This window comes from Lipotes vexillifer, unplaced genomic scaffold, assembly GCF_000442215.2.
Source record: "Lipotes vexillifer unplaced genomic scaffold, Lipotes_vexillifer_v1.1 scaffold814, whole genome shotgun sequence".
In the NCBI taxonomy this organism is placed as follows: domain Eukaryota; kingdom Metazoa; phylum Chordata; class Mammalia; order Artiodactyla; family Lipotidae; genus Lipotes; species Lipotes vexillifer.
In genome coordinates this window covers 1,060,512-1,086,411 of record NW_006784081.1, presented here as the reverse complement: position 1 = coordinate 1,086,411, position 25,900 = coordinate 1,060,512, and the positions used below count along the sequence as shown (strand labels likewise).

General features: G+C 39.4%; 1 protein-coding gene across 1 annotated transcript in view; it reads left to right on the top strand.

The window, feature by feature from the left end:
• The window catches only part of PGBD2 (piggyBac transposable element derived 2), a 28,849-nt gene extending 8,396 nt beyond the window's left edge, over positions 1-20,453 (top strand). Inside the window, exons 3-5 of the mRNA XM_007456515.1 lie at positions 16,398-16,461; positions 17,869-18,014; positions 18,692-20,453. Coding sequence (XP_007456577.1) covers positions 16,398-16,461; positions 17,869-18,014; positions 18,692-20,453 — 1,972 coding nt within the window. The remainder of the gene's footprint in view (positions 1-16,397; positions 16,462-17,868; positions 18,015-18,691) is intronic.
• The last annotated feature ends 5,447 nt before the right edge of the window (positions 20,454-25,900 follow it).

Genomic DNA, 25,900 nt, shown 5'->3' with positions numbered 1-25,900 from the left:
TGCTGAACTGCAGAATCTCCGCAGCTACTGTGCTGTGGCACCTGCCTGTGTTTTCAGTGTCTTCCAAACCATGCCAACATGCCTGTCAGTGCTCCAACTCTGGCGAGACAGAAATCTGTCCCTTAGGCAGGCCCCAGGCAAACCAGAACTAGGTTTTCTCTTAGTTGCACCTAACTACACTGAGATGGGGGAGAAGCATGTGTGTGCAAAATGCCATGAACTTTTCCTACCCTTTTCAATGGAATCCCTTCTTGTTTTTCTATTGGCTTTGGTTTTCCGTTGGTCTCTGACCCCCGTTCCTGGGACAAGAGAACAAGAAAAAGCAGGGGAAAGAATCAAGAGACTGGTCTTAGCAGGGTGGAAATTTTTGTATGGTTATTAAGGAATAAGGTGAATTAAGCAAATATTGATAGGGGTGAAAGAAAGGTGAAACAGAAAGGGGAGAGTCACAAGACTTGTCTCAGCAGGGTGGAAATCTTTATTTAGATGGTTGTTAAGAAGTGGGATGAAGACCACCTAGAGGAGTGGGATACGGAGGGTTGGAGGGAGGGAGACGCAAGAGGGAAGAGATATGGGGATATATGTATATGTATAGCTGATTCACTTTGTTATAAAGCGGAAACTAACACACCATTGTAAAGCAATTATACTCCAATAAAGATGTTAATTAAAAAAAAACAAAAAGAAGTGGGATTAATAAAATGGACATTGATGGGGTTAAAACAAAGGTTTTAATACAGCAATACCAAAGACTGGGTGTTAGCCAAAGGGATCTCCTGCTGGTCCCCCAGCATGTAGGGGTCCCAAACAAGTTTGCTCTATTTATCCCAGTTTGGAGAAGTAAAAAGCCAGAAGGCAGGGACTACAATGAGGAACCTCACCAGCAGTCACTTGGGGCAGTGGTTAGGCAGATTAATCAAGTTGACAAAAGGGCCAGGGTAGCTTGGCTCAACCCTTACTAAGGACCCAAAGCCTTTTGCACATGGGTGGGTAAAATGGTCAGGGGGTTGATACAGAAGTCCTACGAACTGTGGTACCAAGACCTATTGGTGAAGCCGTGACACAGGCTACAGTTAGATTTAGAGAATATAAAAGTGTGGGTTGGGAATTCCCTGGCGGTCCAGTGGTTAGGACTTTGTGCTTTCCCTGCTAAGGGCCTGGGTTCAGTCCCTGGTCAGGGAACTACGATCCCCACAAGCCACGTGGCACAGCCAAAAAAAAAAAGTGTAAGAGTTAATAAGATTGTGAACGTTGAAATGTTTAAACAAGCTTTATGTAAAGAAGTTGTGTCTTCTTTACCTGAATGTTTTATGGGAATCGATACTGTGTTTGGCTGGGGGAACACTTCCCCTACCTAATATTGTAAGACAAAACCTGTTGATGTGATCCTAATGGAGGCCACAGTGAGGGTTGATAGAATTAAGATTGCAGTTTGTAGAATTGTTGTTTGAACAGGCTTTATGTGAAGTGGTTGCGTCTCTTTTTTCTGATTGTATTATGGGGATGGATGTTGTATCTGGGGGATGTTTCCCCTACCTAATATTGTAAACAGAAGGCATGTAACTCTACCCTTTGAGCAATATTAATCGGACATGATAAATAGGAACCAGTAAGGAGTGTGGAATAGAAGTTGGATTGCTGGTAGGGACAAATTCTCTGTGTGATAGCCCGTGGAGCCTAGACTGCGGTGTATGACAAAAGCCTGTGAGTGCCTCCCAGCGATCACTACTGGGAATTTATACTAGACAATTTCCATTTGAAGGGCATTTACTATCTTGCCATTTGACATTATTAATTGAAGCTACCCCTATGACTGAAGGACGTAAAATTATCTTAAAACCTGAAATACTCAATGTGTAGGATGATGTCAGAGAATCACTCTAATGGGGATGTCAGTGCCTGGAAGGATTTCATAATAAAATAGAAATGGTTTATACAGGATGATGCTGCCTGGGGAGTGCAAGGAGATACTCACGAGTAGGGGGCTTCTTTTTCTCTAGGACTGACTGTGTGAGGAGTTGCTGGATTCTTTTGTCACTTGGACAGTGCCCTATAAAGAACTCTCAACTGACCAACAAAGAGTTGCTTCATTTGTGGATGGCATTTAGAAGGTGAATGGACAACATCCTATTTGGAAGGCCGCCACTCTGATTGAAGAAGGTAAAACAAATCAGATTGGTGGGCTGACTTGCACGCTGTTTTCCTAACAGTGATGGAAGAATTGAACGATGGTATAAGCCCCTATGTTTGGGTTTTTATCAATTCATGGATACTGGCCAATAGACTGGCCATATGGTCAGGCAGGAGGGCAATGGAAACCTGGCCCATTAAAGGGATGCCCTTGTAGGGCATAGGCTTGTGGAAATTTGAGGGGTGCATTAAAGTAGGACATGTCAGTGCCCATCAGAAGAACTCTTTTCCAGGTTTAGTAGGTGATTGGAATCAACAAGCAGATACTCCTGTGTGCTCCCTTGAGATGGCCACCTGGGTCCGTGAAATGTATGGACATAGGGGTCACTGCAGCAAAGTAAAGGTGGGTTGAATTTCCTCATAGTCTTCTTGTACTCTCATGCACAAAATGCCAGTAAGAGAAGTTCTCTCTGTCAACGAAAGAGACAGAGATTGCACATGGCTATATGGCAGATTCCCTGGTGGGAAGGCTCTGATCATGGTTGGCATGTGAGACAATGCTGGTAGCCATGGGGGGCTACAAATGGGTCCTGACACTGACTCTGGACAGGGCTATGCCTGCCCAATGGTAGATGAAAATGCTCAGAATACTGTGAAAGAACTGGAACAGAAGATACTGCACCGACTTGGATTGCTGACTATCATTTCTTTAGACCAAGGAACACATTTTACAGTCTGTAATGTCCAACAATGCGCAGAGAAATATTCTCCTCTGAGTACTAGTTTGATAGAGAATTGGAATGGGCATTTGAAGCATTGGTTGTCTAAAATGGAGGAAAATAAAGGCATGAAGGGCTGGCTTTACACACCTTCATGAGTGTCTACTCATACTAAACATGAGTGGGACTAGGAGAGTTTCCCCACTGGATAGATTCCTCTATTTTTCTGGTGGATCTAGGGAAGTAGGGGTGACAAAGGATGCTGATATGACTTACCTTCTTGACAAAGGAGGAGGATGTTGGTATAGTAACTATAGTTGTTTTCTCTCTCTCTTTTTTTTTCCTTTTTCTTCCTCACATCACCTCAACTTTTTGTTTGTTTTTCCTACCTGATGGCAGTGGTCATGTGACCAGGGCTGCAAATACAAGTTGATTGATTCCTAAGCAAGAAACTATAACTATATTTTTAAACCTTATGTCAGAATTCCTAAGGGCCTGATGGGGCAGAATGTGCCTTCATCCCATCTCACAAGACTGAATGCAGCTATATTGCTTGGTGGTAAAGATAGCCCACTAGTTCTGTACCTACGTAACCTCACCCTCTAAATGGGAGTGGACTGAGGGAAGGCACTTGCTAGGCTAATATTGCTTTCTGCAACCTAGACCAGCGCAATGGTTGAATCTAATGAACCTTCCAAAAATGGAAGAGTTTGGGTATAAATGAGGAGAAGGAGGAATAGTAGCTAAGGGTAAGTAGTGAATAAATGTGTTGTGTAAAAGGTAAATTCAGTATTACATTAGTACCTCAAAAGAGCTCAGAGCAAGAGATGACATTGTTTCTTAGCTCAATTATGTCAGATGTCTGAAAGAGTGAAGCCATATGTTTGCTGAAACCACTCCTGCTTTTGGAACCTGATATGATCGAATGAAAGACTGCAAACCGGAGTGGCCTAACCTTGGGAGACATCCTCATACAACAAAATGATGAACTGGAATGATTACTAATGATTGCATGGGGTTCTAGTAATGTGCCAGTATCTTTTGACTTGGGTATCATTTTGCTGAAAGGGGTCTGTGGCCAGAGCCCATGGGGTGGGCTATGAGATAATAGAAAACATATATAGATCTCTGCCCCTGTTCCTGGAACAGAGCTCCTGAAATCCTTGTAATTTCCTATGTGATAAGAGCACTAGGAGCATCTTTTGTCCTAATATTTGGTTTTTGACCTGGGTTCCTGGCACAGGGCTCCTGAAACCCTTGTAATTTCCTGCGTGATAGGAGTGTCCTTTGTTCTAATGAGGTTACTCTGGTTGGGTGCCTGGCTGGCTCCTGGATGAGGGCTGGTTACCAGAAAGACCAAGCCATGATTGGAAGCTTGGAATTTTCAGCCCCACCCATTCTCTTGAGAAGGGAGAGAGCTGAAAATGGGATTAATGATAAATCATGCCTACATGATGAAGCCTCCATAAAAATCCCAAAAGTATGGGATTCAGAGAGCTTCCGGATTGGTGAACACATGGAGGTGCTGCGAGAGTGGCATGCCTGAAGAGGGCATGGGAGCTCTGCACCCTTTCCCCATACCTTGGCCTGTGCATCTCTTGATCTGGCTGTTCATCTATATCCTTTATCATATCCTTTAATGAACTGGTAAACATAAAGCATTTCCCTGAATTCTGTGAGCCACTCTAGCAAATTCATTGAACCCAAGGAAGGGATCATGGGAACCCCTGATTTGTAGCCACGTCAGACAGAAATTGTGGGTAACCTGGGGACCTACTACTTGTAATTGGCATCCGAGGTGGGGAGCAGTTTTGTGGTACTGAGCCCTTAACCTGTGGGATCTGACACTGTCTCCAGGTAGATAGTGTCAGAATTATAGGACACCCAGCTGGTGTTGCAGAGAGTTACTTGCGTGGACCCCCCCCACCCCGAATTTGGTCACTAGAAGTGTCAGAAGTGAAATGTTCTGTGCGAGTGGTAAAGAAGACACACAGGAGAGAAACAAAGGAGGGAAAGACTGGTTTTTTTCCTACCCAGGAGGAGGAAAACTGGGTTTTTCCAATTTAGTAGTGTTCTCATAAAGGTATTCTGGCCCATATATTGATGTTAACTTGCATTTCTGTGGGGAATAAGGACCTAGAGCTTCCTAGTCCTTCATCTGTTGATATCACCTCCCCTATATCTGCCTTTTGATTAGATAGTTTAATCTATTTACTTTAAAAATAATTACTGAAAGGGGGAGACTTATTTTTCACATTGCTATTTGTTTTGTGTCTGTCTATCTATCTATCATAGCTCTTTTGTCTCTCATTTTCCTCCATTACTGTCTACCTTTTTTGTTTAGTTGAGTTTTTGCAGTGACATGTTTTGATTTCCTTTTAATCTCCTTTCATGCATATTCTTTAGGGTTTTTTTTGCAGTTACCATGGGATTATATAGAATATCCTAATGTAATTAATTTCAGTTGATAGCAACTTTGCTTCAGTTGCATACATAAACTCCTCTCTTACAAAGTTCTTCCCCCCTTATATTACTGATGTCAAAAATTACATCTTTAATTTATAATTGTTTTTTATGCATTCATCTTTTAAATTCTGTAGAAAATAAGAAGTGGAGTTACAAACTAAAATGACAACAATGTTTTTTATTTTTTAAATATGGGTTTATATATTTACCCTTACTGGTAACTTTATCTTTTCTCAAGTATGACTGAGTTACTGTCCAGCATCCTTTCCTTTCAACATTAAGGACTCTCCTTAGCATTTCTGGTATTGTGGGTCTAGTGGTAATGAATTCCTTCAACTTTTCTTTGTCTGGGAATATCTTAATTTCTCCCTCATTTTTGAAGGACAGTATTGCTGAATATAGAAATCGTGGTTCGCAATTATTTTTCTTTTAGCACTTTAAATATATCATCTTACTACCTTTTGGCCTCTAAGGTTTCTGATGAGAAATTGACTGATGATCTTATTGCAGATCCTTTATACTATGAATTGCTTCTCTCTTCCTGATTTCAAGATTCTTGCGTTGGCTTTGGCCAGTTTGATTATGATGTGTGTTGGTGTGGGTCTCTTTAGTTTATCCTGCTTCAAGATTTGTAGACCTGTGTCTTCCCTCAAATTTGGGAAACTTATGGCTATTGTTTTCTCAAGTAATGTCTGTGCCCTTTTCTTTTTCTTTTCCTTTTGAGATTCTCAGAATGTGTATGTTGACTGACTTGATGGTGACCCACAAGTCTCTTAGGCTCTGTTCACTTTTCTTCATATATATATATTTTTTCTGTTTGTAAGAGTTGATATTTTTAATAGTCCTATGTTCAGTCCTTTTTTTCCTCCCTTCACAACTCTGGTGTTGAACTCCTCTAGTGAATTTTTCATTTCAGCTTTGTTTATATATTGTTTGCCTGATTTCCTTTAGTTTTTGTCCATGTTTTCCATTTACTTGCAGCGTATTTAAGATGATTATTTTAAAGTCTTTGTCTAGTAAGTCTGATGTCTAGGTTTCCTCAGAGTTGGTTCTGTCAGCTTTAAATGAGCCACATTTTCTTGTTTCTTTATGTGCCTTGTGATTTTTTTGCTAAAAATTGAATGTTTTTCTATTATGATGTGGTAACTCTGGAAATTAGACTCCTTGCCTTCCCCAGGGTTTGCTTTTTTAAATTTTTTGAAGGCCATTGTAGTTCATTTGTTTTGGGACTTTTCCAAACTATTTCTGCAAAGACTGTATATTGTCATGTGTGATCACTGAAGACTCTGTTCCTATAGCTTGTGTTCAGCTAATCTTTTGACAGAGAATTCCATGAATCTCAGGAGCTGAGACAAACAAAAAAACACTGAAAAAAAAAACAAAAAAGACCATCTACCTCTCCCCGTCTTTACATATTTGCTCTTTGCTGGGACACTCCTTCATCACTTAGGTTACTCTTAATCTTGGGATTAGCCCGAGGTAAAAGTTTAAGGTCTCAGGAGTTTTCTGAGCGTGTGTTTTGGTCTTGTATGTGGCTTTCTTAAATTCCTCCATATACGTGGAAGCTTTTGAATGTCCTGTATTTCCAAATAGCCTTAAATGGTCTGTTATGTATCTTTACACACAGTCTGTTGCTCCAGATGTCTGTGGATTTGTATTCTGCCTCACAGCTTTTTCTGCCACACCAGTGTTTTAGGTATCCTTAAGACACGTTAGAGCAGAAATACACAATAATTTGCAATCAGGTTTGCTCTTTCTCCCTTTAGTTTGAGGGGAAAACTGGGAATTGGGCTTCTGGCTACTCAAGACTAAGATTGCTGCAGCACTGGAAAGGGGGTAGGTCAAGGGTGAGTAAGAACTCCACGAAACGTTCCTGTTGTTTTGAAGTTGGCTTTTTAATTTTTTTTCAGTTTTATTGAGATATAATTGACATACAACACTGTATAAGTTTAAACTGTACCACATAATGACTTGTCATACTTATATTGTAAATTGCTATAGTAAGTTAACATCCATCTCATATAGTTATGAAGAAGAAATTTTTTTTCCTTGTGATGAGAACTTTTAGGATTTAATCTCTTAGCAAGTTCCAAAGGTACTATACAGCAGTGTTACCTATGGTCGTCATGTACATATTTCCCCAGTTATAAACTGAGACTTCCTCATTTATTTTATACCTGGACACTTGACCTCTTCACCACCGTCAGTCAATTCCCTCTTCTTAAACCCACCACCCTCTTTTTATATGAGTTCATTTGTTTGTTTTTTTAGATTCTACATATAAGTGGGATCATACGATATTTGTCTTTTTCTGTCTAACCTATTTCACTTAGCATAATGCCCTCAAGTGCATCCATGCTGTCACAAATGATAGGATTTCCTTCTTTTTTATGGCTGAATAACATTCCATTATATATATGTGCCACATTTTCTTCAGTGGACACATCTTGGCTATTGTAAATAATGTTTCAGTGAATGTTCAGTGAACATTTTCTTCAGTGGACACATCTTGGCTATTGTAAATAATGTTTCAGTGAATGTGGGGATGCAGGTATTTCTTCAAATAGTTACTTCATTTCCTTTGGATGTATACCCAGAAGTGGAATTGCTGGACTGTATGGTAGCTTTATTTTTACTTTTTTGAGGAACCTCCATACTGTTTTCCGTAGTGGCTGTTCCAGTTTGCATTCCTACCAGTAGTGCACAAGGGTTCCCTTTTTTCCACATGCTTGATGTGTCTTTTTGATGGCAGCCATTCTAACAGGAGTGAGGTGATATCTTACAGTGGTTTTGATTTGCATTTCCTTGACGGTTAGTGATTTTTTAAAAATAAATTTATTTATTTTTGGTTGCGTTGGGTCTTCACTGCAGTGCACGGGCTTCGTATTGCGGTGGCTTCTTTTGTTGCGGAGCACGGGCTCTAGGTGCACAGGCTTCAGTCGTTGTGGCACGCAGGCTCAGTAGTTGTGGCTTGCGGGCTCTAGAGTGCAGGCTCAGTAGTTGTGGCGTACAGGGCTTAGTTCCTCCACGGCATGTGGGATCTTCCCGGACCAGGGCTCGAACCTATGTCCTCTGCATTGGCAGCCGGATTCTAAACCACTGCGCCACCAGGGAAGTCTGACGATTAGTGATGTTGAGCACCTTTTCATGTACCTGTTGGCCGTTCAGTATTTTCTTTGGAAAAATATCTAATTTCCTCCATGTAGCACCCCAGGACTGGGGCACCTAATCTGTGGCTTGAATTGCTCACTTCCCAGGGCAGGTGTCTGCCCTTATAATCTTCCATTTCTTCTAAGTCCCCTTCCAGGAGCACCAGGTCCTGACCCCATCTTTTCTTCCCTTCATACCTGATCACGTGTCTATCTTTCCTACATCCTTGTTTGTACAGCAGTCCTTCTGCCAGTTTCCACTCAGTTTTCAGTGAAAATTGTTTACGTATAGATATATTTTTGATTTGTTTGTGGCAGGCAGTGAGCTCCATGTCCTCTCACGTTGCCATCTTGATCCCTTTGATTACTATAGCCTTATAATATAGTTTGAAATGAGGAAGTGTAATGCCTCCTGCTTTGTTCTTCTTTTTAGGATTGCTTTGACTATTTGAGGTCTTTTGTGGTTCCATACAAATTTTAGGATTGTTTTTTCTACTTCTATAAAAAATGCCATTAAATCTTGATAGGGATTGCATTGGATCTGTAGATGGCTTTCGGTAGTATAGACATTGTAATATTAATTCTTCCAATCCATAATCGTGGGATATTTTTGTCTTCAGCTTCTTTCATCAATGATTTGTAGTTTCCAGTATAGGGATTTTTTTTTTTACTTCTTCGGTTAAATTTATTCCTATATATTTTATTGTTTAATGCTATTGTAGTGGGGTAATATTCTCCAATTCCCTTTTTTCTTAATATTTATTTTTTGGCTACACTAGGTCTTAGTTGTGGTATGTGGGGTCTTTACTTGCAGCATGCAGAATCTTTAGTTTCGGCATACAGGATCCTTAGTTGCGGCATGAGAACTCTTAGTTGCAGCATATGGAATCTAGTTCCTGACTAGGGATGAAACCTGGGCCTTCTGCATTGGGAGTATGGAATGGTAGCCACTGGTCCAGGGAAGTCCCATTCTCCAATTCTTAAGAGAATTCAGTTTTAAAGTATAGTAATGCTACTGATTTTTTTTTTTTTTCGGTACACAGGCCTCTTACTGTTGTGGCCTCTCCCGTTGCGGAGCACAGGCTCCAGACGCGCAGGCTCAGCGGCCATGGCTCACGGGCCCAGCCACTCCGTGGCATGTGGGATCTTCCCGGACCGGGGCACGAACCCGTGCCCCCTGCATTGGCAGGCGGACTCTCAACCACTGCGCCACTAGGGAAGCCCATGATTTTATATCCTGCAACTTTACTGAATTCATTAATTAGATCTAACAGTTTTTTTGTGAAGTGTTTAAGGTTTTCTGTATGTAAAATCATGTCATCTGTGAATAGAGACAGTTTTTCTTCTTCCTTTCCAATTCTGATGCCTTTTATTTCGTTTTCTTAATTTATTGCTCTGGTAGGACTTCTAGTACTGTGTGGAATACGAGTGGTGAGAGTAGGTATCCTTGTCTTGTTCCTGATCTTAGAGGACAAGCTTTCAGTCTTTCACCACTGAATATGATGTTAGCTGTGTGCTTGTCATCTGTGACCTCTGTTATGTTGAGATATGTTCCTTCTGTACGTAAGTTGTTGAGAGTTTTATCTTGAAAGGATATGGTGTTTTGTCAAGTGCTTTACTGTACCTATTGAGATGTTCCTATGATTTTTATCTTTCATTCTATTAATGATGTTGTGTATCACGTTGATTTGCATATGTTTTATCAATACCACCCGTGCATCCCAGGGATGACTCCCACTTAATCATGGTGTATGATTTTTTCTTTTGGAACATCTTTATTGGAGTATAATTGCTTTACACTGGTGTGTTAGTATCTGCTGTACAACAAAGTGAATCAGCTATATGTATACATTTATCCCCATATCCCCTCTCTCTTGCATCTCCCTCCCACCCTCCCTATCCCATCCTGCTAGGTGGTCACAAAGCACCGAGCTGATCTCCCTGTGCTGTGCTGCTGCTTCCCACTAGCTATCTATTTTACATTTGGTAGTGTATATATATCAGTGCTACTCTCTCACTTTGTCCCAGCTTACCCTTCCCCCTCCCCATGTCCTCAAGTCCATGCTCTATGTCTGCATCTTTATTCCTGTCCCACCCCTAGGTTCATGAGAAACATTTTTTTTTTTTAGATTCCATATATATGTGTTAGCATATGGTATTTGTTTTTCTCTTTCTGACTTATTTCACTCTCTGTGAGAGACTCTAGGTCCATCCACCTCACAACAAATAATTCAATTTTGTTTCTTTTTTTATGGCTGAGTAATATTGAATTGTATGTATGTGCCACATCTTCTTTATCCATTCATCTGTCGGTGGACACTTAGGTTGCCTCCATGTCCTGCCTATTGTAAATAGTGCTGTAATGAACATTGTGGTACATGTCTCTTTTTGAATTATGGTTTTCTCAGGGTATATGCCCTCTAGTGGGATTGCTGGGTCATCTGGTAGTTCTGTTTTTAGTTTTTTAAGGAACCTCCATACTGTTCTCCATAGTGGCTGTATCAATTCACATTCTCACCAATAGTGCAAGAGAGTTCCCTTTTCTCCACACCCTCTCCAGCAATTATTGTTTGTAGATTTTTTGTTGATGGCCTTTCTGACTGGTGTGAGGTGATACCTCATTGTAGTTTTGATTTGCATTTCTCTAATGATTAGTGAGGTTGAACACCCTTTCATGTGTTTGTTGGCAATCTGTATATCTTCTTTGGAGAAATGTCTCTTTAGGTCTTCTGCCCATTTTTGGATTGGGTTGTTTGTCCTTTTGATATTGAGCTGCATGAGCTGCTTGTATATTTTGGAGATTAATCCTTTGTCAGTTGCTTCATTTACAAATACTTTCTCCCATTCTGAGGGTTGTCTTTTCCTCTTGTTTATGGTTTCCTTTGCTGTGCAAAAGCTTTTAAGTTTCATTAAGTCCCATTTGTTTATTTTTGGTTTTATTTCCATTTCTTCTAGGAGGTGGGTCAAAAAGGATCTTGCTGTGATTTCTGTCATAGACTGTTCTGCCTATGTTTTCCTCTAAGAGTTTTATAGTGTCTGGCCTTCCATTTAGGTCTTTTATCCATTTTCAATTTATTTTTGTATATGGTGTTAGGGAGTGTTCTAATTTCATTCTTTTACATGTAACTGTCCAGTTTTCCCAGCACCACTTATTGAAGAGGCTGTCTTTTCTCCATTGTATATTCTTGCCTCCTTTATCAAAGATAAGGTGACCATATGTGTGTGGGTTTATCTCTGGGCTTTCTACCCTGTTCCATTGATCTATATTTCTGTTTTTGCGCCAGTACCATACTGTCTTGATTACTGTAGCTTTGTAGTATAGTCCGAAGTCAGGGAGCCTGATTCCTCCAGCTCTTGTTTTTCATTCTCAAGATTGCTTTGGCTATTCGGAGTCTTTTGTGTTTCCACACAAATTGTGAAATTTTTTGTTCTGGTTCAGTGAAAAATGCCATTGGTAGTTTGATAGGGATTGCATTGAATCTGTAGATTGCTTTGGGTAGTATAGTCATTTTCACAATGTTGATTCTTCCAATCCAACAACATGGTATATCTCCCCATCTGTTTGTATCGTCTTTCATTTCTTTCATTAGTGTCTTATAGTTTTCTGCATACAGGTCTTTTGTCTCCGTAGGTAGGTTTATTCCTAGGTATTTTGTTCTTTTTGTTGCAGTGGTAAATGGGAGTGTTTCCTTAATTGCTCTTTCAGATTTTTCATCATTAGTGTATAGGAATGCAAGAGATTTCTGTGCCTTAATTTTGTACCCTGCTACTTTACCAAATTCATTGATTAGCTCTAGTAGTTTTCTGGTAGTGTCTTTAGGATTTTCTATGTATAGTATCATGTCATCTGCAAACAGTTACAGTTTTGCTTCTTCTTTTCTGATTTGGATTCCTTTTATTTCTTTTTCTTCTCTGATTGCTGTGGCTAAAACTTCCAAAACTATGTTGAATGATAATGGTGAGAGTGGGCACCCTTGTGTCGTTCCTGATCTTAGAGGAAATGGTTTCTGTTTTTCACCATTGAGAATGATGCTGACTGTGGGTTTTCATATATGGCCTGTATTATGTTGAGGCAGGTTCCCTCTAGTCTACTTTCTGGAGAGTTTTTATCATAAATGGCTGTTGAATTTTGTCGAAAGCTTTTTCTGCATCTATTGAGATCATCATATGGTTCTTATCCTTCAATTTGTTAATACAGCATATCACATTGATTGGTTTGCATATATTGAAGAATCCTTGCATTCCTGTGATAAACCCCATTTGATCATTTAATGTACTATTGAATTTGGTGTGATAGTATATTATTTAGAATTTTTGCATCTGTATTCATCAAGGATATTTGTCTGTAGTTTTCCTTCCTTGTAATGTCCTTATTCTGGCTGTGGTATCATGGTAATACTGACCTTGTAAATGAGTTTAGGGGTGTTCCCTTCTCTTTGATATTTTGGTAGAGTTTGGGAAGGATTGGCATTACTTCTTTAAATGTTTGGTAAAATTCACCTTGAATCCATCTGGTCCTGGGCTTTTCTTTGTTGGGAGGTTTTGGGTACTGATTGAGTCTCCTTACTAGTAACTGGTTCATTCAGTTTTTCTCTTTTTTCTTGATTCAGTCTTGGTATATTTTTTGTTTCTAAGAATTATCCATTTCTTCTACATTGTCCAGTGTGTTGGCAGATAAATGTTCCTACTACCCTCTATGATCCTTTGTATTTTTTTTTAACTTTTTATTTTGTACTGGAGTATAGCTGGTTAACAATGTGATAGTTTCAGGTGCACAGATCCTTTGTATTTCTGTGGTATCAGTTGTAATGTCTCCTCTTTGATTTATAATTTTGTTGGTTTGTTTTTTTTTCTTGGATAGTTTAGCTAAAGGTCTGTCAATTTTGTTTATCTTTTCAAAGAACAAACTCTTAGTTTTGTTCATCTTTTCTCATTTTTTTCTTCTCTCCTTTAGTTATTTCTGCTCTAATCTTTATTGTTTCCTTCCTTCTGCTAACTTTAAGCTTAGTTTGTTCTTTTTTCTAGTTCCTTGAGGTGTAAAGTTGGGTCATTTGTTAGAGATAGTTGTCTTTTCGTTCTGTATGTGTTTATGGCTATAAACTTCCCTCTTAAAACTGCTTTTGCTAACATCCCCTGTTTTTTATATTGTGTTTCCATTTTTGTTTGTTTCAAGATACTTTTTTAGTTTCCTTTTAATTCTTCTTTGCTACATTGATTGTTCAGGAGAATTATTTTTGTGCATTCTTGAGTTTTTTGGTTTTCCTCCTGTTACTGATTTCTAGCTTTATACCACTGTGTTCAGGAAAGATACTTAGTATGATTTTGGTCTTGTTGAATTTGGTAAGACTTTTTTGTGGCCTAACATTTAACATCCCAGTAAATGTTCTGTGTGTGCTTAAGAAGAATGTATATTTTTCTATTGTTGAATAGAATGTTCTGTATATGTCTTTTATGTGCGTTTGGTCTATAGTGGTGTTCAAGTCTGATGTTTCCTTATTGATTCTTTGTCTGAATGATCTACCATTGTTGAGAGTGGGGTATTAAAGTCCCCCACTCTTACCTTATTGCCATTTATTTCTCCTTTTTGTTCTCTTAGTATTTGGTTTATATATTTAGGTGCTCAAATATTTAGTGCTTAAATATTTACAATTGTTATATCTTTTGATGGATTGTTGTTTTTCATTATGTAATTATCTTATTTTCTTGTTTCCATTTTAATAAAGTTAATTTCGACTGATGTAAGTATAGCTACCCCTGCTTTCTTTTTTTTTTTTGGTTACTATTGGCTTGAAATATCTTTTTCCATCCTTTTACACTCAGCCTATATGTATATTTAAAGGTCAAGTGAATATCTTGTCAGTAGCATATCATTGGATCTTTCTTTTTTATCCATTAAGCCATTCCGTGGCTTTTGGTCAGATAATTTAATGAATTTACATTTGAAGTAATTATTGATAGGTAAGGACTAACTGTTTTCATTTTGTTCATCGTTTTCTGTTTTATAAATCCTTTGTTCTATTCCTGTTGTGTTCTTTTATGATTTGATGAATTATCGTATCATTATGCCTTGACTTCTTTATCATATTCTTTTGTGTAACTACAATAAGTTTTTCTTTTGTGTTTGCCATGAGGTTTACATAAAATAATCTTGAAATGATAGCTCCCTATTTTAAACTGGTAACACCTTAACTTCTATAACATTTCTAAACTTCACTCTTTTACTTCTCCTCCCCCTCACATTTTAGATTATTGATGCTACAGTTTACATACTTTTTATAGTATGTATCTAATAACAGATTATTGTAGTTATAGTTGTTTTAGAATGTTTTTTTTCCTTTTTTTTTAAATTGGGGTATAGTTGTTTTACAATGTTGTGTTAGTTTCTACTGTACAGTAAAACGAAGTAGAGTTCCCTGTGCTATACAGCAGGTTCTTATTAGTTATCTACTTTATACATATTAGTGTATATATGTCAATCCCAATCTCCCAATTCATCCCACCCCTCCACTCCCCTCCCCCTGCTTTCCCCCCTTGGTGTCCATACATTTGTTCTCTACATCTGTGTCTCTATTTCTGCCTTGCAAACCGGTTCATCGGTACCATTTTTCTAGAATCTACATATATGCATTAACTTTTAACTTTAAATCTAGAGTTGTTAGTGAATTATACACCCCTATTACCTGACTGACTTCATAGTTACCATTACCAATGAGTTTTACACTCTCTTCCTATGATTTTATGATACAATTAGTGCCCTTTTACTTCTACTTGAAGAATTCCTTTTAGCATTATTTTTAAATCAGGTCTTGTGGTATGAACACCCTCTGCTTTTGTTTGCTTGTTAAAGTCTTTATGTCTTCAATTTTGAAGGACAGCTTGCTGGGAATAACATTCTTAGCTGATAGTTTTTTCTTTCTACATTTTCAATATATCATCCCATTCTCTCCTGGTCTGAAAAGTTTCTGTTGAAAAATCTGATACTAGTCTTATAGGGATTCCCCTGTATGTAATTTCTCTTTCTCTTGCTGCTTTCCAAATTCTTTCTTTGTCTTGGACTTTTGACAATTTAATTATAATGTGTCTTGGTGTAGCCCTATTTGAGTTCAACCTATTTGGGGTCCTTTGGGCCTTCTGCCTACTACAGATTTGTTGGAAGTTTGATGTAGTTAAAATTATCCACCTTCCTTTAAGTTTCTGTGTTTTCTATAAGAAAGGTTTCCCTCTGTGGTCATTAATATACTTTAGAAGTTTTGCTTTTTTGCAATTAATACTTAATACATCTAGGACTTCACTATCTAATATAGTAGCCACCACATGTGACTATTTAAATTTGAATTACTTAAAATTACATAAAATTAAAAATTCAATTTCTCAGTCACACTAGCCATATATCCAGTGGTTAATACCCATATGTGGCTTATGGCTACCATATTGGACAGCACTGATATAAAACATTTCTATCATTGTGGCAAGTTCTATTGGCAGTGCTGATGTAGGACAGTAGTCTTCAACCAGGGGAGATTTTACCTCCTACTCTCCCCACCAGAGGACATTTGTCTAGAAACCTTTTCGTTTTTCACAACTAGTGGGGTAGTTGTTCTATTGGTATCTAGTAGATGGAGGCCTGGGATGCTGTTAAACATCACATAATACATAGGGCAGCCCCCCCCACAAGAAACAAAATGCCAATAGTTCTGACTGTGGGAAACCCTGCTCTAGAATGTATTTTGTTGTGAGGTATGAGATGGGGGAGCTTGTTCTTTTTCCCTCTGACTAGCCAGTCAACTACACCTCATTTCCTGTGTGTACTTGATCCATTTCCCTCTGGTTGATAGTGAATCTTGAGATTTTTTTCCCTTAAATGGTAGAGAAGGTCCTATTCCTTTGCTAATTAAGATATGATTTCTTAAAACTGACTTCTGTTTTCTTACAGATTCTTAGACTCTGCAATTAAAGACAACCTCATGTTCACAATATACCATGGCTTCATCATCAAGGTAGGAGTAATGTTTGTTGAAAGGCTTTATGCAAGTACAGTTGACTCTTGAACACATGGGGATTAGGGGTGCTGACTCTGCGCATTTGAAAATCTGTGTATAACTTTATAATCGGGCCCTCTGCACTGGCGGTTCCAACCAACTGAGGATCATGTAGTACTCCAGGACGTATTTACCGAAAAAAATCTATGTATAAGTGGACTCACATAGTTCAAACCCATGTTATTCAAGGCTAACTATATTTACTTCTCTGCTTTTGAAAGACCAAATCTATAACATTTTCAGTTCTCAGTCCTGCTGCCCACCCTAAGCACTTGGTGTCTATGAAGCACCAAGGAGGGAGAGGAGAGAGGAAGATTGGAGAAAAGACAAGGCAGACAAAGGAGTGTGTATGGTACAGTATGGGTGCAGCTGTGTAGCTCTAGTTCCGCACTTGATCTAAAAACATGATTTACTTTCCTCATCTTTCAAGACACAAGATGGTTGTCTGGGGGGCTGCCTCAGTTCCTGCAGGCTTTCTCACTCCGAGGGTTTGAACAGGTATGCACAGAGGTGTTTGAGGGCCTGTTTGAGTGGTGAGACTAGCAGAGATTGTGGCTGGGCAGTCCTGGATCTGCTGCTGTAGACCAGGGGAGGTCAGGGGAGGCATGAAGATGGCTGTTACCCTTTGAGAACGTGTCTTAGTTCGAGGTCCATGGAAAGGAAGAGCTTCAGCTTTCCTCTCCCTTTCTGGCTGGCCATGGAGAGCTTGAGAGCTTACCTCATCTCCCCAGAGGTCAGACTTCTTGTGCTCTAGCCTCCAGCAGGGGTGGCTGGTGGAGTCAGTGTCCTGGAAGTGAGGTTGGAGTGAATCTCTGATGCAGCTTAAACTCCAAAGCCTAAGAGCAGGCAGAGAAATAGCCTTTGTGGTAAAGCCTGCATCCTCCCTCTGGTACATGGCTTTTCTCATGCAGAGGCCAAGGCATAGGGCAGCAGCAGTGCCCACCTTCCCAAGTCCAGTCTGTTCTCATAGCCAGAGTAATGTATTTGACCCCTCACTGTCCTGCTCCATCCCCTCAGGGGCTTCCTGTGATAACTGAATACAACTGGAAGTCCTGATCAGGACCTCTGGAGCCCTGTGGGGCCTTGGCCCTGGACCCAGCCACCTCTGCTCTACTCTCCTCTGCTCGCTACCTCTGCAGTGTCACTAACCTCCTTGCTGTTCATAGATATCAGGTCCCTTCAACCACAGGGCCTTGCACCTGCACCTACAGTTCTTTCTCTCCCTCTGGGACACCCAGTCTCCAGCTGTCTGCAAGGCTCACTCCACCTCTCCAGGCCATCTGCCCTGTGAGCCTTCCCTCATCATATGTCTAAAGTAGCACCCCCAGCCCTATTCCTTTGCTGCACTCTCTGTCCCTTATTCAGGATGGCCCTCATCACTACCTGATGCCGTCCTGCATAGCTGCGTGTTTGTTGATGTGTCATCTGTCTCCTCCATTTGGAAACAAGTGCTATGCAGGTCAGGGAGTGGAGTGTGCTCACTGCCAGCCCCTGGGCAGCACCTGCTCGTGGTTGGTGCCCACTAAATACAGATATCTCTTGTATTTGGTTCCTACATGTACAGGGAGAGTTAGAATAGCAGGGGTTTCCATGTTTCCGAATCTATTTAGCAGTTAGTATGCAGTAGGATATCAGATGTTGAGGGAGCTTTGTGAAAATCTGTCTGAATCTGTTTAGGTCCTGAATTTGGATAGTGAGAGTTCAAGTAGGGAGAGTTTGAGAATTTGGGAAGTGAGGAAACTTATATATGCCAAGTGAATAAGAAAAAGGGAAGAGACAGATAAGGCAGAAGCATGAAAGCAGAGCTGCTAGGGCCACTGAGTCAGGAGACATCGGTGGATGTCACTTCGGCAGCCGAGCCTTCCCGTTGACAGTTACTGTTAACCAGGTGGCACCTGGATTCATCACTAGAGGGGATCCTCTATTCAGACACTTTATTTAAGAAGGAAAGGAAGTATGGAATACCTCTTTAGAATGTCTCCCTTCATTAAGATACTTCTGCACTTACATGAATAATTTGTGTTTGTCTGGAAAATTCACTTATCTGGCACTATGCCTTATGGTGTTACATCCAAGATGCTGTTGCAGTGGGAGTGCCCTCCTCTTGGGCAGTGCTTTAGTGGAGTTTTCTGCTGAAGCACTGGCTTTCCTGCATGGCCTCTCTTCATTCTGTTTCCTGTCATCGCAGCAGCCTCACTACTGGGAGAAGAACCGGCCCAAAGCTGAAGTCCATGAAGTTGCTTGAGGTTCTGAATGCTCTGGAGGAGGAGGAGTCTGGCCAGAGTAGGGAGGATATCTTCATTGCACCGCCCAACAGTGCTTCAGGGGACTTCACTGATGAGGACTCGGGTGATGAAGATGGCCGGCGAGGAACCCACCTGCCTGGCAATGTGCTGCATGCCTTTGTTGTGCCTGAGGACTCTGGCACCGGGGAGGAGGGTGATGACCCGCAGCTGCAGCCAGCCATGAAGAAGCAAAAGGCAGTAGTGGAACCTCAACGTGTTTGGACCAAAAGAGATATCTGCCCGGACTTCACCAGTTGGACAGCATCAGATCCTCATATGGAGGATCTCAAAAGCCAGGAACTGAGTCCTGTAGGCCTCTTTGAATTGTTTTTTGATGAAGGAACAATTAATTTTATTGTTAATGAAACCAATCGTTATGCTTGGCAGAAGAACGTCAACCTGGGTCTCACAGCCCAGGAATTGAAGTGTGTTTTGGGCATTTTGATTTTAAGTGGGTATATCTCCTATCCAAGGAGAAGGATGTTTTGGGAAACATCCCCTGATTCACATCATCATCTTGTGGCTGATGCAATTAGAAGGGACAGATTTGAACTGATCTTCTCATACCTGCATTTTGCAGATAACAATGAGCTTGATGAAAGTGATAGGTTTGCCAAGGTGAGGCCTCTCATTGTCCGCATGAACTACAATTTCCAGAAGCATGCACCCTTGGAAGAGTTCTACAGCTTTGGCGAGTCTATGTGTGAGTACTTTGGACACCGGGGGTCCAAGCATCTGCCTGCGGGGAAACCTGTGCGGCTGGGCTACAAGATCTGGTGTGGGACGACCAGCAGGGGCTATTTGGTGTGGTTCGAGCCCTCACAGGGCACACTGTTCACCAAGCCAGACAGGGGCCTGGACCTAGGAGGCAGTATGGTGGTGAAATTTGTGGATGCACTTCAGACACGTGGGTGTCTGCCATACCACATATTTTTTGACAAGGTTTTTACAAGTGTCAAATTGATGTCCATTTTAAGGAAGAAAGGAGTGAAGGCCACAGGAACTGTTCGTGAGTACAGAACTGAACGATGTCCCCTTAAAGATCCCAAAGAACTGAAGAGAATGAAGAGGGGTTCGTTTGATTACAAAGTTGATGAGAGTGAGGAGATCATTGTGTGCCGCTGGCATGATAGCAGTGTGGTCAACATCTGCTCCAACGCTGTGGGCATAGAGCCAGCGGGGCTGACCAACCATCACTCGGGAGCAGCCAAGACGCAGGCCCAGGTTCATCAGCCATCCCTGCTGAGGCTGTACCAGGAGAAGGTCGGGGGTGTCGGCCGCATGGACCAGAACATCGCCAAGTACAAGGTGAAGATCCGGGGTATGAAGTGGTACTCGAGTTTCATTGGCTATGTTATTGACGCTGCTCTTAACAATGCATGGCAGCTGCACAGGATATGCTGCCATGATGCCCAGGTGGACCTTCTGGCCTTCCGGAGATATGTGGCCTGCGTGTACCTAGAGAGCAACGCGGATACATCATCCCAGGGGAGGCGAAGCAGGCGGCTGGAAACCGAGAGCCGCTTTGACATGATTGGGCACTGGATCATCCACCAGGACAAGAGGACCCGGTGTGCCCTGTGCCACTCACAGACCAACACCCGCTGTGAGAAGTGCCAGAAGGGCGTCCATGCCAAGTGCTTCAGGGCGTACCACATCCGGTAATGCATCCTGGGCAAAGGGAGCCCCCTGGATGTTTGGTTTGTCATGAGATGTTTACAGCTAATTACATATAGCATTTGGGGCCTTTGTGTGTTGTGTTGACAAAAAGAGACCTGAATCCCTGACTTGGTTTTGTATTTTTCCTCGTCTTCCTTACAGTTATCTTTTTATCATCTTCTATTATGCCTACATGTAATATAAATTAATATTTATGTTAGTAATCATAAATGTTTGTAAATATATATTTTATACTGTTATTTATTTCAACTTATGGACCCCTTTTTATTCAAATAAAAATCTTGCTTTGGGGTATAGCTGTCCTGATAAGGAGACTTGAACGTAACCAGAAACTTAAGAGAAACTTTTCGTGAACAGTAAAAAGATTTTATAGTGTATGCTCTCAGTTATGAAGGATATCTTAATCATATTTATTTCACTTTAATGCTAGCAAACTGTCCAGGGATAGATAATCTGCCATGTATTTATCCAGCTGACTAGATTTGTAGAGTTTGTATTTTCCTGATAAAAAATATTTTTCAAATACACATATCCATGTGGAATCCATTTTTATAAATAGGGTGAAGTAGGGAATTTTTTCCCCCAAATGGATGGTTAGCATCATATTAATATTAAAAGTTATATATATCTTTCCCCAGTGATTTAAATTCTACCTTTAAAAATTCCTGAACTTTGGGGGAAAATACTGAAACAAAGAAAAAAGTTTATGTTGGAAAGCCTAGTGAAATATAATCCAGAAGAATAAAAGAAATACATATAAAAATTTGGACTTAATCAAAAATCTAAGAGAGCATGTTGAGTATCTTTATTTGGTAAAGAACTTTCTACAACAGCACAAATAAAAAAGGAACACATCAATATATTTGACCATATAAAACTGTAAAATTGGCATTCATTAGTAAAGGTAAAATGCAAAGAAATTGAGAAAATATGTTACAAATAATTCCATTTGTAATAATATCCTCAGTGCAAAAAGATCTCGTAAACACATAGGTGACAAGGGTAAAATGTGCAGTGTTATATAAAATAACAAATGATGGAAGATGAAAAACAAATGAACAGTGAAGATACATAAGAGGCAATAAACTGCAAAGGTAAGTAATTACTAGATATCCTTTTTTTAAACAAATGAATTTATTTGTACATAATTACTGTTGGTATGGGTATAGAAAGGTGACAGACTCATGTAGTACCTGAGGGAGTGTAAATCTGTACGCTCTTTCTGAAGGCAATTTATCAGGTCCATCCAAAATCTTAAAAATTGTTCATACCCATAGAAAAGGAAATGTTTGGTCCATTGTGATGTGAATACATAAATAAAAGGGGCAGATCCTCCCTTCAGTGGAATCCCAATTATAAATGTAGAAAGGATGGAAATAAAATACTGCTATTTGGCAAACACCACAGCAGTAATTTTGCAGGCAAGAGCTGTCAGTAGATGCTAAACTTAGGAGGGCAGAGCATTTCCTCACAAGATATCCAGGGGGAATAAACAGAAACTGCTTAGTGGAGAAATCAGGCACACCACCACAACCAAGCAGTCAAAGTTAATACCACCAGTATTGAGATAGAGACATCATGTGTCCTACCCCACTCTCCCCAAGTATGGTAGGTACACTGTGATATTCCTGCCCAGAATGTACAGCCTGCATTCTACATCATGAGAAAACATGAGACAAACGCAAACTGAGGGACAGTCCGCAAAACAGTTGAATACCTTTTGAAAGTGTTGAGGCTGTAAAAGACAAAGAAAATGAGGATCTGTCCACAATTAGATGAGACCAAGGCAGTATAACAAATGTGATGTGTGATACTCACCAGGTTCCACAAAAAAGCTTTCAAAAAGAACATTAGTGGGACAATTGGTGAAACTTGAATAAGATCCGTAGTTATACTGTTTTATAAATATTAATTTCCTGGCTTGGACAACTGTACTGTGGTTATGCAGGATGTCAGCATCTGGGGAAGACTGGTAAAAGGGAACCATCTGTACCCCTGGAACTGTTTTGTAGGTTTGAAATACTTTCAGAGTGAACATTTAAAAATGTTAATACCTTTGGTGCATTATTTCCGTCTTTAGAAATCTAGCCTGGATACTTTAAAACATTTGTCTCAAGGAGAAGTTTGTTCATCAAATTCTACTCTTCAGTTTTCATCTCTTGCATCATGATGATCCTGAAATATTAACCAGGTGTTTTTTACCTTACTGATGGTCCAAATCAATTAATAGAATGGTTGTGAAAACAGTTTGTGAAGCTTCCAGAAGCTACAGAATGGCCAATTGTGATTCCTCTCTTAAGAGCTAAAGGAAATATTTACACTTAGACAGATGTTTGGTCGCAGGTTGTAACTGATGTATGATTGATGTAGGAGCATGTGTAATTGATGTGGGAGCATGTGCAGTCTATCCCAGGCCACTAAATGATGCCAAAACTAACACAGTAGAAGACTGTGTAGACAATATCAAGTATCACAACTGGCAGTCAAGGCCAGATGACATTCCTTGTTGGCATATTCCCAAAGGAAGACTTTAAGGTACAAAATGAAACTATGGTCGTCACCAATCCCACAATTGGGGAAGCACTTGAACAGATTGTCTACCTTGTCTACTCTAGTACTGCAGAACCATTCATGAATCTTTTAACTAGAAGGGTTATGAAAGTTGTCCTGGTTATTCTGGATGACATTTCAAAATTCTTCTAGTTGTTGAGAAACTAGACAAAATTAAAAACAAAACAAAACTTAGTACACCAAACTGTGGAAGCATGCACAACATTGAAACTTTTCAAATGAACCATGAAAATGACTTTGTCTACAAGACTTCATTGATTGCCAGGCTATTATGTCTTTTAAAAAAATGGTGGTAAAACACATAACATAAAATTTATCATCTGTTGTATTTTGTCAGATGCTTTTTCTGAGTCTATTGTGATGATCATGTTTTTTTTTTTCATTTTATTAACGTGATATATTACATTTATTGATTTGTATATGTTGAACCATCCTTGCATCCCAGAGGTAAATTCCAGTTGGTCATGGTACATAATCCTTTTAATGTGTTCTGGAATTCAGTTTGCAAATATTTTGTTGAAAATTTTGCATCTACATTCCTCAGGGATATTGGTCTATAGTTTTCTTTTTTTGTAGAGTCTTTATCTGGTTTTGGTAACAGGGTAATGTTGGTCTTGTAGAATGAGTTCGGAAGTGTTCCCTCATCTTCAATTTCTTGGAAGGGCTTGAGACGGATTGGCATTTATTCTTTTTAAAATGTATGGTAGAATTCACCAGTGAAGTTGTTTAGTCCTGGGGTTTTCTGTGTTGGGAGGTTTTGAGTACTTACTCAGTCTCTTTACTTGTTATTGTTCTGTTCAGATTTTCTATTTTTTTTCCTGAATCAGCATTACTAGGTTGTGTGTTTCTAAACATTTATCCATTTCTTCTAGGTTATCTAATTTGTTGGTGTATAACTATTCATAGTAGTCTCTTATGATTCTACGTATTTATGTAATATCAATTGTAATGTCTCCTCTTTCACTTCTAATTTTATTATTTGAGTCTTCTTTCTCATTATTTAAGTTAGTTTAGCTGAAGATTTGTCAATTTAGTTTACCTTAAAAAGTCAGCTCTTAGTTTTTTCATCTTTTCTATTGTTTTTCTGGTTGCTGTATTATTTATTTTGCTCTGATATTTATTATTTCCTTCATCCTCCTAATCCTGTGCTTAATTTTTCTTCTTTTTATGCTCTTGTGGTTTAAAGTTAGGTTGTTTAATTTTTTTTTTCTAGTTTCATAGTATATGGAGTTATTGCTTTAAACTTTCCTCTCAGAAATGCTTTTGCAGCATCCCATAGGACTTGGTATGTTGTACTTCCTTTTCCAGTTGTTTTGAGATATTTTTAAATTTCCCTTTTGATTTCTTTTGTTTTTTAAAGGTGTGTTGTTTAGTTTCCACATATTTGTAAATTCTCTAGCTTTCCTTTTGTTGATTTCTAGTTTCATACCAATGTGGTCAGAAAAGAGAATGCTTTCAATCTTCTGAAATTTGCTAAGATTTGTTTTGTGTCTTATATGCTTTATCTTGGAGGATGTACCATCTGCATTTGTGAAAAATGTGTATGCTGCAGCTGTTGGATGGAATGTTTTATATATGTCTGTTAAGTTTATTGTTCTAAAGTTTGGTTCGGTTTAAACATTTTCTTTTGGTTTTTCTTTGTCGATGATCTATCCATTGCTGAGAGTGAGGTATTGGATTGCCCTTTTATTATTGTATTATTGTCTATTTCTCGTTTCAGATCAGTTAGTATTTGCTTAATACATTTAGGTGCTCCTATGTTGGGTGCATATATATTTACACTTATTATATATTCTTGATGTATTGAGCTCATTATCATTATATAAAGGCCCTTTTGTCTCTTATTCCTGTTTTTGGCTTGAAGTCTATTTTGTATGATATATATATATATATGGCTACCCACTTTCTTTTGAATTCCGTTTGCATGGGATATCTTCTTCTAACCACTTTGAGCCTATGTGTGCCTTTGGAGCTAAAGTGTATAAAGCCTCTTGTGTACAGTAAGTATATAGTTGGGTCTTTTTTTCCATGTAGCCACTCTGTGCCTTCTCACCTCCTTTCCATTTCTGCTTCTTTCAGAATTTCTTGCAAGGTAGATCCAGTGGTTGAGAACTCCCACAGCTTTTGTTTGTCTGGGAAAGTAGTTATTTCTCCTTCATATCTAAAGGACAACTTTACCAGATAAAGGATGTTTTTTTAAACATCTTTATTGGAGTATAATTGCTTTACAATGGTGTGTTAGTTTCTGCTTTATAACAAAGTGAGTCAGCTATACATATACATATATCACCATATCTCCTCCTTCTTGCGTCTCCCTCCCACACTACTTATCCCACCCTCTAGGTGGTCACAAAACACTGAGCTGATCTCCCTGTGCTATGTGGATATTTCCCACTAGCTATCTATTTTACATTTGATAGTATATATAGTATATATAAGTCCATGCCACTTTCTCACTTCGTCCCAGGTTACCCTTCCCCCTTCCCGTGTCCTCAAGTCCATTCTCTACATCTGTGTCTTTACTCCTGTCCTGCCCCTAGGTTCTTCATAACCGTTTTTTTTTTTTTTTTTTTTTTTTTTTTTACAATTCCATATATATGTGCTAGCATATGGTTTTCGTTTCTCTCTTTTTGAGTTCACTCTGTATGACAGACTCTGAGTCCATCCACCTCACTACAAATAATGCAATTTAGTTTCTTTTTATGGCTGAGTAATATTCTATTGTATATATGCGCCACATCTTCTTTATCCATTCATCTGTCGATGGACACATAGGTTGTTCCATGATATGCCTATTGTAAATAGAGCTGTAGTGAACATTGTGGTACATGACTCTTTTTGAATTATCGTTTTCTCAGGGT